This window comes from Stegastes partitus, unplaced genomic scaffold (genome assembly GCF_000690725.1).
Source record: "Stegastes partitus isolate 25-593 unplaced genomic scaffold, Stegastes_partitus-1.0.2 Scaffold1941, whole genome shotgun sequence".
Taxonomy (NCBI): Eukaryota; Metazoa; Chordata; class Actinopteri; family Pomacentridae; genus Stegastes; species Stegastes partitus.
The window spans coordinates 10,482-22,295 of NW_007579672.1; the positions used below are offsets into that span (position 1 = coordinate 10,482).

General features: G+C 44.3%; 1 protein-coding gene across 1 annotated transcript in view; it reads left to right on the top strand.

Moving 5' to 3' along the window:
• LOC103373286 (aryl hydrocarbon receptor-like) overlaps positions 1–11,588 on the top strand; it is a 12,140-nt gene extending 552 nt beyond the window's left edge. Inside the window, exons 2-9 of the mRNA XM_008303134.1 lie at positions 532–689; positions 2,297–2,438; positions 4,921–5,054; positions 5,440–5,642; positions 5,752–5,861; positions 8,051–8,192; positions 8,475–10,056; positions 11,445–11,588. Coding sequence (XP_008301356.1) covers positions 532–689; positions 2,297–2,438; positions 4,921–5,054; positions 5,440–5,642; positions 5,752–5,861; positions 8,051–8,192; positions 8,475–10,056; positions 11,445–11,588 — 2,615 coding nt within the window. The remainder of the gene's footprint in view (positions 1–531; positions 690–2,296; positions 2,439–4,920; positions 5,055–5,439; positions 5,643–5,751; positions 5,862–8,050; positions 8,193–8,474; positions 10,057–11,444) is intronic.
• The last annotated feature ends 226 nt before the right edge of the window (positions 11,589–11,814 follow it).

Below are 11,814 nucleotides of genomic sequence, written 5' to 3' on the forward strand. Positions count from 1 at the left end.
CTTCTCTCCTTCCCTTCTCTCCTTCCCTTCTCTCCTTCTCTTCTCTCCTTCCCTTCTCTCCTACCCTTCTCTCCTTCCCTTCTCTCCTTCCCTTCCTCTTCCTGCCTACTTCACATGGATTCGTCCTGGCTGAAGTCTCCTCAAAGCATTTGTCACATCGAGGTGTTTGAGTTACTTCTTCTGGTCTTTCAGTGTCAGAGTTCTGTTTCTTTAATTTATGTAATCCTAATTTTTCCAGAATTACTCAAATACTGGTCCAAAACGACTCAGAAATCTGACTTGACTCAAATGTGTCCAAAATTACTCAAAATTTCAATAAAATGACTCAAAATGTGTTCAGATTGAATTGAGAACTCTAAAACGTTGAGATGCTGGCGTCTCCATGCACCGCCAGCATATGAGGAACATCTGGACACTTGGTGGTTTACTGCTGTTATTGTTGGTGATGTCCCCACAGCAGCAGGAGATCCTTGGTGCTAGCAGGTTGTGCAGCTAACGTGGCTAACGTTAGCGGTGATGTTCCGTCCACAGCTGATCCAAACACCAGTCCTCCTCCAACCGGGTTGGTTCTAACCGACTGTGTTCTTCTGCCTCCTCAGGCTCTGAACGGGTTCGTTCTGGTCATCACCGCCAGCGGAACCATCTTCTTCTCCTCCCACACCATCCAGGACTACCTGGGCTTCCATCAGGTAAGAGTCCACGCCTGTGGCCACCTCCACTAACCTCCATCCAGGAACAAGAAGAAGAAGAAGGAGCTTTATTGTCATCGTACAAGAAATCCAACGTTTGGCATCTTCTTTGCAGCAGCGAATGTGGTCAGAAGAACAAAAGTTCAAAGATGGTATAAATGATAAAATATTAAATAAATACTCGATTAAAAGTGCAAAAGAGCATTTGTTAGGAGCAGAGGAACCTCCTGAAGCTCTAAGTCCAGGGTGAGGTTTGGTCTCCTGATGTTCAAACTACCACCACAGTCAAGTAGGAGAAGAACCTCCAGGAAGGTGTTGGAGGTTCTTCTACTCCTTTGAGAAGAAAAACCACCAGGAGCCTCTCAGAGGTTCCTCTACTTCTTAAAAAACAAAACAAAGAGTGTGTTAGAAGTAGAGGAACCTCCTGAAGTTCTAAAGTGGTCAAGTCCAGGGTGAAGTTTGGTCTCCAGATTTCCACAGTCTGAGAAGTAGAAGAACCTCCAGGAACCTTGTAGGGTTCCTCACCGTTGCCACTGGGGAGGAACCGTTTCAGTTTAACATCAGCCAAGCCCTCAGGAAAGTCCTCCAGAGGTCGTTCTGGTTGTTTTTGGTCGTTTTCTGTCTGATCTCAGTCATTTTTTATCTCTTTGTCGTCATTTTGGTGATTTTTTTGTGCGTCTTTGTTGTTCCTGTACATCTCTGTGGGTGTTGCTGCTCCAGTGGGACTACTTCCTGTCTCATACTGCTGACTTTGAGTCGCTCTGTTGCTTCAGAAGGTTGATGTTTGCAGTTAATCCTGGAGTTATTTCACTCTCGACGCGTTTCATCTTGTTAAACGTGCAGAAGCTCATCATCTGCTGGTAGATGAAGGTGAGGAGGGTTTGCGTGTCACATCTGGCAGCAGCAGCTCGGGGGTCCTTCACCAGATCCACCTATTTATAACTTGGCCTTTAGTGGAAACCAGCAGAGTCCTGCAGGGAGCAGCAGGAACCTCCAGCAGGAACCTGAAGCTGCTTTTAAACACCACGCTGTGGAGAATCGAAAAACGTCAAACATCACTTTCACTTTGAGGCTGTTGTAAAATAAAGACAGGAACATGTTGACCTCTAGTCCTCCACAGCTAGTCAGCCTCCTGGATTTACAAGTCAGGAGGAATTTGACCCAGGTGTTACCTGACAGCTAGCTAACCAATAGGGGTTCAGCTTTGCATAGCTCCGCCCCCCCCACAGGTACCAGGTTTATTAATGAGACTGAACTCGTCAAAAATGAATCAAAGGTGGTCTAGAATGAATTGATGTGTTCACAGTGACTCAAACTGTTCAGAATCTGTCAGAAGTGACTTAAAGTCGACCTGAAACGGATCCAAACGTGTTCAGAACTTTTCAATCCGTCCAAAACTGTCTCAGATTTGTTCATTATTGCTCAAAATTTGTCAAAAACGACTCAAAACTCCTCCACAATCACCAAAACTTGGATCAATATGACTCCAAAATGACCCAACCAGTGGCGGTCCAGCTTTGTATAGCCCCGCCCCCCCACAGAGTCTATGGGAATTCCGTGTACTGGTTCTGTTGGACTCAGCCCTTTTTCGTTGTTGTCCCCCTCAGACTGATGTGATGCACCAGAGCGTCTACGAGCTGGTCCACACCGAGGACCAGCAGGAGCTCCGGAGGAACCTCCACTGGGCTCTGAACCCTCCTCCTCCTCCTGCGGCGGCGACGACGGCCATCAGCCAGGACTCGCCACCAGGTAGCGCTCCGTCCTCCTCAACATGGGCTTCTGAACGAGAAAATGTTCAGCTAGCAAACATCACAGGAATCCTTCATTTTGCCGTTTAGGCTCCAAAACTGTCCTTCAGGAACGTCAACCAAAATTGGTGTCCATTTTTCAAGATGGCCGCCATTTGCATATATTTAATTGTAACGCATTTGCTTGGTTTTGGTGGAAGGGTAACGTTGTGTGTCTGATGATCTGAGCCAAACCTGTGAAGCTGTTAGAATCAAAGGGTTTCTCTGATCATTTAACGCTCTGACGTTTGTTTTTCCGTCATGACTTTGAATTAACACGATTTTACTGGATTTAAAAGCTTCGTTCTGCTGCCAGAGTCTGAATATAAGGCGTCAATAATGTATGAAAATTTTGGAGTCATAACGTCAACAAATACGACCCCGACGGCCGCCATGTTGAGTTTTAGCGTCTCCAGCGTGTTTTGGTGCCACTGAGTCCCGTATTAGAAGAAGAATAGAAAAATACTTTATTTATCCCAGTCTGGGAAATTACTAAGAGTTTTATGAAAAAACTCCTCCTGTGTCCCATACACCCCACGACACCCCACGACCCCAGGAGACCTTTTGGGCTCCTTTTGGTCTCGTGGGGCTCCTGGGGGGGATTCCTGCCACAGTTGAAGCCGGTGCGTTTAAACCAACCAACGGGGCGTCAGCTCGTTGAGGCCTTAAGCCGTAGACCAGCATCAGGTCAGATCACATGACCTGTAATCTTCGCCGGGGCTTACGAGGTGAAGTGGTCCCAGATCTGTATTTGGGTTTTAAGATGCTTAAACGTTTGTGCTGGTTGCGTTTAAGACCGTGACGCAGCCGACCCACTCGGACAGGCCGCTGGCTGCGTGGCCTCCAAACCGTCACGTAGCGAAGAAGACGACACTAAAGGGCAAAAAAAACAAACCAGTTTACCGTCAGGAACAAACCAAACTGTGTTAAACTGTGAGAGCAGCGTTCAGGAGTTTGGTTTTAAATCAGAAAAGATGAATTTATACGTTTAAATGTCAATCATTCGTATGTTTTCACGACAAAATGTGGCAGCAAAAGGCAAAAAAAAAAGAATAAATAATACAACAATAAAAAATATATAAATATAAAAACAAATAACTTTAATTTTACAGTTGAGAGATTGAATTTCTATTTGTCAAATGCATTATTTATATTTTTGGCCTTTCTAAAAAAAAAAGTCAACATTTAAATTAAAACTTTTTTCTGTGGTTTTTACTTTCTGTCTGTAATTTAACTAAACGACAGAAATCTGAAAAATAACTGTAAAAAAAAACAAAGCTTCAATTCTTAATTCACATAATTTTCCAAAAACCTGAAAAATAATGATTTTTACCAGATTTAAATGAAGTAAAAATGTAATTTTTACAGATTACAAAAGAAAGAATTACTGTTTGTGAAAATACAGATTTTTTTAATGTTAAAATTATTAAATATTTTGGAATTTAAAAAAATATATATAAACAAATCATTTTTTTGTGATTTCACTCTTATGTGTAATTAAAAAGAAAAACTGTTGAAATGAACAAAATATCCATTAAAAAAATGTTAAATTCTGATTCTGTCATTTCTCAAATATCAGAAAATAATAATATTTTTAACTGATTTAAATCAAACTGGTGTCATTTTACAGCGAAACACTGAAAGAACACAAATAAAAACATTGAAAGAACAATAAAATACTGTAATGATGAAAAAAAATGTCCACAAAAAAATGTTTAAAAAAATCTCAAAACTCGTCATATTTTAAGCTGATTTTTCTGCAATTTTACTCTTTTTACCAAAACATAAATATTTAATCCTTAAAACACAAAATCTTTCATTGATATGACGACAAACGTCTTCAGAATCTGGATGTTTTTTTTTACAGTGGAGGAAAAGAAACGTTTAAAAGTCAAATGTTGTGAAAGATTAAATTCCTGTTTATAGAAATCCTGGTTTTCAACCTGGATGCTGTTTGTGGTTCTAAACTGATGCTTTGAACCAGTTTAATACTTTCATTCTTGTTCTCTGTGATTTTATTTGTTGTGTTTGTTAATTTAACAAAACAGTGAAAAAAATAAAATAAATCTGTAAAACACAAGTTTAGAAAAATATTCAAAAAGTTTGTTTTAAACATAAACTATGTGGAAAAATTATTTCTGCTGATTTAAATACAGTAAAAACTTTAATAGATAAACAACAATAAATGAGTCTAAATGTTCAACCTTTAATATTTTTTAGTTAAAGCTGTTAAAACTGTGTTATTTGATAAAAAACTTGAAAACTTTATATTTCAGACTAAATTTTGTTCTGCAGCCTCGAAAAATGACGTCTGGTTCTGAGTCAGAGGCGATCCGGTCTGAAGCCCGTCGAGGAGCTTCAGGATGTAAACGATCCAGTGTTTGTGTTTGTTGTTGTTTGTTGTTTGTTGTTGTTTGTTCCTGACGCCGTGTCTCCGTCCTCAGACGTGGAGCCCGACAGCAGCTCGTCTCTGGTCACCTACAAACCCGAGCAGCTGCCTCCAGAGAACTCGTCCTTCCTGGAGAGAAGCTTCGTCTGCCGGTTCCGCTGCCTGCTGGACAACTCCTCCGGCTTCCTGGTAGGTCACATGACCACACGGTCACATGACCACACGGTCACACTGACCTGCAGCGTCCAGGTGTTTCTGTGATTCTGTCTCTGGAGTCCTTCAGTGAGTTAAAATGAAAGTAAAGGACTCGATGTCTGGAAACATGAAGACGAGTTGTTCAGCTGATGACCAACAACAGGCCGATATTATGTTAATAAACATCAGAAATCTGTGTTTTTACAAAAACTGATGTTTGAGGATTTAAAAAATTCTGTTTACTGGATTTAAATCAGCAAAAACATCATTAATTCACAGATATTCGACGTTATTTCAGAAGAAAACTCTTTAAAACGCTGAATTATTCCAGTTTTTTTCTTTTTTTTTTCGATCTTGATCTTGAACTCTTTGCTTCCAGGCTCTGAACATCCAGGGCCGCCTCAAGTTTCTGCACGGCCAGAACCAGCGGCAGGAAAACGGAGGGAAGGCGCCGCCGCAGCTCGCCTTGTTCGCCATCGCCACGCCTCTGCAGCCGCCGTCCATCCTGGAGATCAGAACCAAGAACATGATCTTCAGAACCAAACACAAGCTGGACTTCACGCCGCTCGCCTGCGACGCAAAGTAACCGAGCTCTTGTCTCACTTGTCTCGTAGAAACAGTCGATTTAATGTCTTTCTAGATGAAAAATGAGCCACAAGCGGTAACTGCTGACTCTGGTGTTTCTGCTCAGGGGGAAGATCGTGTTGGGCTACACGGAGGCTGAGCTCCGGGTCCGAGGTTCTGGCTACCAGTTCATCCACGCGGCCGACATGTTGTACTGCGCAGAGAACCACGTCCGGAGTAAGTTCTGCGTCCCTGCTTCTGAGTCGACTCGCTCTCTGAGGAACCGCTGGAGCGACTCGCTGCAGTGAAGCTGCAGGACTGGAACCTTCTAGAGACGCCGGCAGCTCGACCGTCCATCAGAACGTCAACGAGAAAAACGACTTTTAATTCACGGCACATTTAACCAGAGCTGCAGCTGCGTGTCCGCTGTCTGTACTCTGCTTTCAATTAGTCATGAAGTCTGAAAAGTTCACATAAAACTGTTTAAAACCACTAAAACATGTCCAAAATGACTCAAAAAGTCAAAAACTGGTCCTAAATAAGTTAAAACCTTCATCAAAACCTGTCCAAGAGGAGTCAGAAACAAAAGCCCAAACTGGTCAGACATGACGGAAAAAATGTTAAAAATGACAACGACTTGTCCAAAATTACCTAAAACATTTTCAAATCCTGTCCAAAATTATTAAAAAGTCTCCAAAATGACAAAAACTGGTCCCAATTAAGCAAAAATCTTAATCAGAAACTGTTTTAAGATGAATCAAAATGACAGAAATCTGTCGTAAATACTTTGAAATTAGTCCAAAACTACAAAAGAATTTTCCCAAATCACAGAAGCCGAACCCTAACCTGTCAAACATGACTCCAAACTTGGCCAAAAGTAGCTAAAACATTTTCAAAATTTGTCCAAAAAGACAAAATCCTGTTCAAAATGACTGAAAAAGTCTCCAAAATGACAAAACTGGTCCCAAATAAGCTTAAAATCATAATCAAAACTGTTCAAGATGAGTCAAAATGACAGAAATCTGTCGTAAATACTTTGAAATTTGTCCAAAATGATGAAAAAAGTTTTAAAAATCACAAAAGCCCAACCCTGACCTGTCAAACACGACTGAAAAACTGTCCAAAATACAAAATCCTTCCAAAGTTACTCAAAAAGTCTCCAAAATGGACAGAAGTTGGTCCTAAATAACCCGAAACCGACTCAAGAACTGGTGGAGATGAGTCAGAATGTTTCATATTTATTATAAATATGTGCAGTTCAATGTTCACGTCACACCACAAGATTAAAATACGTCCACATGCTAACATGCTAACATGCTAGCTGCTGTAGGACAACATGCCAGAACCGATTCTTCTCTGAAGTCTCCAGACGAGGCTGCAGGCTGAATGTTTGCAGCGTTTGCTGCAGATCTCCTGGAGTCCGTTCATCTGCCAGATTACCAACATCAACATGCTGCTATTTCAGTCGCGGTCTGTCAGAAAAAGTTGGGGCGGTCTGGACCAACCTGGTCACAGAGTTCAGACAGCTTTCCCAAGTAATCCCGCTGGATTAGGGAGCAGATTGAGCAAAGCTGCAGAGCTGCCAGAGCAGAGGATTCACAAATCCATGCAGGAGCAGAGCTCGGCCGATGATCCATAAACACCGCCGAGGTCAGAGATGAGGCCGGCCGCTGCAGGTCGGCCTGGTTTATAACGGACAGAAGAAGAAAACGACCTGAAGCAGCTCCACTGACCTGGAAGGTCCATTTAATAACCATCAGCAAAACGAACCGGAGACTGGAGACGTTTAAAAAGGTCCAAAATGACAGAAAACACATCCAACATGTGTCTGACATGACAAAAACCTGTTCAGAATTCCTCTAAAAGGGTCCAAAATGACTTCAGACGTCTTCAAAGGGAGTCACAGTTTGTCCGAAATGACAAAAGCCTGTTTAAAATGTCAAAAAGATCTCCTAAATATCCCAAAAACTGCACTTTCAACTCTTCAAAGTGCATCAGAATGTGTCAAACGGACAAAAGCCTGTTCAGAATTTGTCAAATAAATCTCCAAAACAGTCAAAAACAGGTCCTAAATAACCCAAAACCAAACTCTAAACCTGTCTGAAATGACAAAAACCTGTTCAGAATTCCTCTAAAAGGGTCCAAAATGACTTCAGACGTCTTCAAAGGGAGTCACAGTTTGTCTAAAATGTCAAACTCTGCTCCACATGAACCTAAAAGTCTCCAAAATGACAGAAACCTGATTTAAAGACTTTAGAACGAGTCAAAATGTGTCAAAACTGAAAAACTAAAACCCACTGAAGAGCCTCCAGTGTGTAGACCTGCAAAGTCCAGCGTAGTTCTGGTCCGACTGTTGACTTAAAGGCTTTAATGAGGTTTAAATGAGTTTTTAATTTGAGTTTAACTGTTTCTGTGGATTTCTGCAGTGATGAAGACCGGAGAAAGTGGTCTGACGGTGTTCCGGCTCCTCACCAAGGAGAACCGGTGGAAGTGGGTCCAGGCCAACGCCCGGCTGGTCTACAAGAACGGGAAAGCGGACTACATCATCGCCACCCAGAGACCTCTGCTGTACGTCCTCGCTGCATGTGTTGTGTTTCAGACCACAGATGAACCAGAGAGGCTCGTTATCATTTAGACACAATCAGAATGACGTAAAGTCTCCTGAACAACCAAACCTGGTCTCAGTAAACGAGGCCACATGTAGAGTTTTCATTCATGACATTTATGAATTTAACCACATGTGAAACCCTTAATCCTGGAAGGGGGGTAAGAACCAGACCTAAACCTTTGATCGACTGTAAGCGTCTACGGTGGGTCTCCAGATCCTCATCATACTTTGTGTTCCTGCAGGGATGAAGAAGGAGGCGAACACCTGCGTAAGCGCTCCATGCACCTTCCCTTCACCTACGCCACCGGCGAGGCGCTGCTCTACCAGTCCAACCATCCCATCGCCGTCTTCAGAGACGGAGGCCTGGAGAAGAACGGCAGCAAGTCGAAGAAGAGCCGGACCGACCGCCTGGTGAGGGACGGCGTGGACCCCGGCTCCCTGCTGGGGGCGCTCATGAGCCAGGACGAGTCGGTGTACGTCTGCCAGCCGGCCCTGGAGCCCAAGATGTCGTTCCACAGCAGCTTCTTCGGGGAGCAGATGGGCTTCTCTGACCCGGAGCCCTCCGGCCTGAGGAGGAGCTGGGGCGAGCCGGCTAACGGCGGGGTGGCTCCGGCCGTCACAGAGCCCGGTACCAGCTTCGACCCGCTGCTGGCCACCCTGGACTCCCTATCTTTGGAAGGTCAGGGGGTTGTGGACGCAGACGAGGGCGGCTGTTCGAACGGCGAGCTGTTCGGGGCTCTGGAGGGTCTCGGGCTTAGCGCCGAGGACCTGGAGCTGCTGCTGCTCGATGAGCGGATGATCCGAGTCGAGATGGACCCAGAACGAGTGCCGACGTTGGACGACCTGCTGACGAATGACGAGATCCTCTCGTATATCTACGACTCCATTGAGGGAAAAACCGACTCGGCGGATCACGGAGCTCAGGCGCCTCCCAGTACCTCCTCGGTCAGCTCCACGACGGTGTCGCTGCCTGGAAGCAACCATCCGACTGACGCTACCGTGCAGATGCAGTTTCCTCACTGTAAGCCTCCTCCGATGGGGCAGGCTCCCATCGTGCAGCTGTCGCAGCAGATGCAGCAGCACCTCAGCATGCGAACTGGTAAAGGGTCGCACGACTGGAACCAGCAGAGCGACCGCCTGACCAACACCTTAGTTAACGGAGATCTTCTGGGACAGAACCAGTCGATCCCCAACGGACAATGGACAGCGCAGGACATCCTGGCCACGGCAGGGATTCAAATGGAACACTTTCACGCACCGCAGACTGTTTTCAGTGACAAGGCCTCGGACCTGGACCTCCATCAGCAGCACCAACACTACCAACCCAGGACACAGAACCAGCTCTCCCAGCAGTGCCACGCCAAACAGAAGGCAGCCAACCTCAACGGACTGAGCGGCATCTCCAGCAGGGAGCATCCGGCAGGAAAGTCCCAGTGGCAGGACTTTGGGTTCAGCGAGAGTCTGGGCAGCAGCTCCTGCCTCGACAACAGCCAAAAACCTCTCACCAACACCTCACTAGAGTCGTGCATGGATTATAGCATGCCCGACATGGACAATGCGGATTACACTCTCAGTGGAAGCAGTTTGTTTGGGAGGCAGCAGCAGGCGGCCGAGTCCACGGTTCCGTCCTTCCAGGGGATGAACCACAAACGGCAGCCGGAGCAGATCCCGGTACCGCTGGCCCAGGTCCTGTCCAGCCTGTCGCAGTGTCCGCCGCCCAACGCCTCCCTGGAGCAGATCCTCGGGGTGGGGAAGCCCTGCCGGCAGCTGGACCACTACGGCATGGTGACCTCCGAGATCCAGCACGAGCCCGGTCACAGTAAGGTGAGGCGGCTGTGATCAGGACCAGCTTTAGCTTCAGTGTGTGAAACAAAGGCGTTCATAATTACTCACATTTTAGGAGCTTTCAGCTGAATCTCATGTTCTCTTAGAAGTAGAAGAGCCTCAAGGAGCTTTTTAGGGTTCTTCACCGTTCCATCTTTGGAAGAACTTTCCCAGCTCAAAATGGTTCCCTCAGGAATCAATTTATAACTCTTAATTATTGTTATTAATGTGGTTATAAATCGTTAGCTAGCAGTACCAAATAGTTAGCTCACAGTACCAAATAGTTAGCTAACAGTACCAAATAGCTAGCTCACAGTACCAAATAGTTAGCTCACAGTACCAAATAGCTAGCTAACAGTACCAAATAGTTAGCTAACAGTACCAAATAGTTAGCTACGAGTAACGCTTGAATGATCAGGAAACCAAATAAATAGTGAGCTACAGGAAATGAATTAGATGATTAGATGAAACTACTAAATAAAGAATAACATTAAATTAACTATTTAGTAGGTTAGTATAGAGATAAATATAATCAGATAAATGATTAGCTAAAAATGAATACTTAGCTAACTATTTATTACTTTTAGGTAAATGTTTAACACTTCTAGTAACTATTTATTACATTGAGCAAACTACTTATGTTTAGCTAACTTTGTTTTACATTAAGCCAATCATTTGTTTTTGGCTCACTATTTCTTACATTTAGCTAACCGTTTGTTACTTTTAGCTAACTATATGTTACTTTTAACCAACTGTTTGTCATGTTTAGCTAACTATGACCTACTTCTAGCTAGCCATTTGTTATGTTTAACTATTTTTTACATTTAGGTAACTGTTGTCAGGTTTAGCTAACTGTAGCCTACTTTTAGCTAACTATTATTTTTAGCTTAGTATTTTCTATGTTTTCACTAACTAGTTGTTACTTTTAACTGTTTCTTCCATTTAGCTAACTTGTTAGTTTTCATTGACTATTTGTTAGGTTTAGCTAAGCGCTAGCCGATTGTTTGTTGCATTTAGCGAAGTATGTATTACTTTTAGCTCACTGTTTTCTATGTTTAGCTAACTAGTTGTTAGTTTTAGCTAACTGTTGTTGTGTTTTTGGTTTGGTGGCAGCTAACGGCATAAAATTAGAGCTACAACTGATGATTCATTTCATTATTGATGAATCATTTGGTCGATGAGACGTCAGAAAACAGTGAAAAATGTCCAATCCAAAGCATCTGGCATCTTAAAACATGTTGATCTGTCAGACCGACCCTCCAGAACCCAGAATGTTCAGTGTGTTCTGATGGACGGAACCAGGAAATGCTGCAGATTAGCTGATTTTAAAACCATTGCTTGGACGTCAGAGGGTTAAACGGTGGCTAACCTCTTGCCTCTCCGTGCAGATGGAGAACGGCTGCATCCTGAACACCTCCTACCCGGCCGGCTGCTCGCTGCCCAACGGGACCGGACCGGCGCCGCCTGCCGTCCAGCTGCCCGAGACGCTACCGAGCCTCCCCGACCCGCCGGCCACCGGCTTCTACCTCTGACCTCCACCCGACACTGTGATCGGCCAGAGACGCACTCCATGACTGCAGCAGCCTTATATGACCCGACAACACCGCGGCCCGGCAGACGTGCTGGTTCCTTTGGTTCTGAATCCGTCGGGGGGATGTTAGAGGATCATCGTCGAATTATCATATGAGTTCTTTGTTTACAATAATGCAGTGAAGAGTTCTCAGTTTAATTTAACAGAAATACGAGTTATTTTATGAA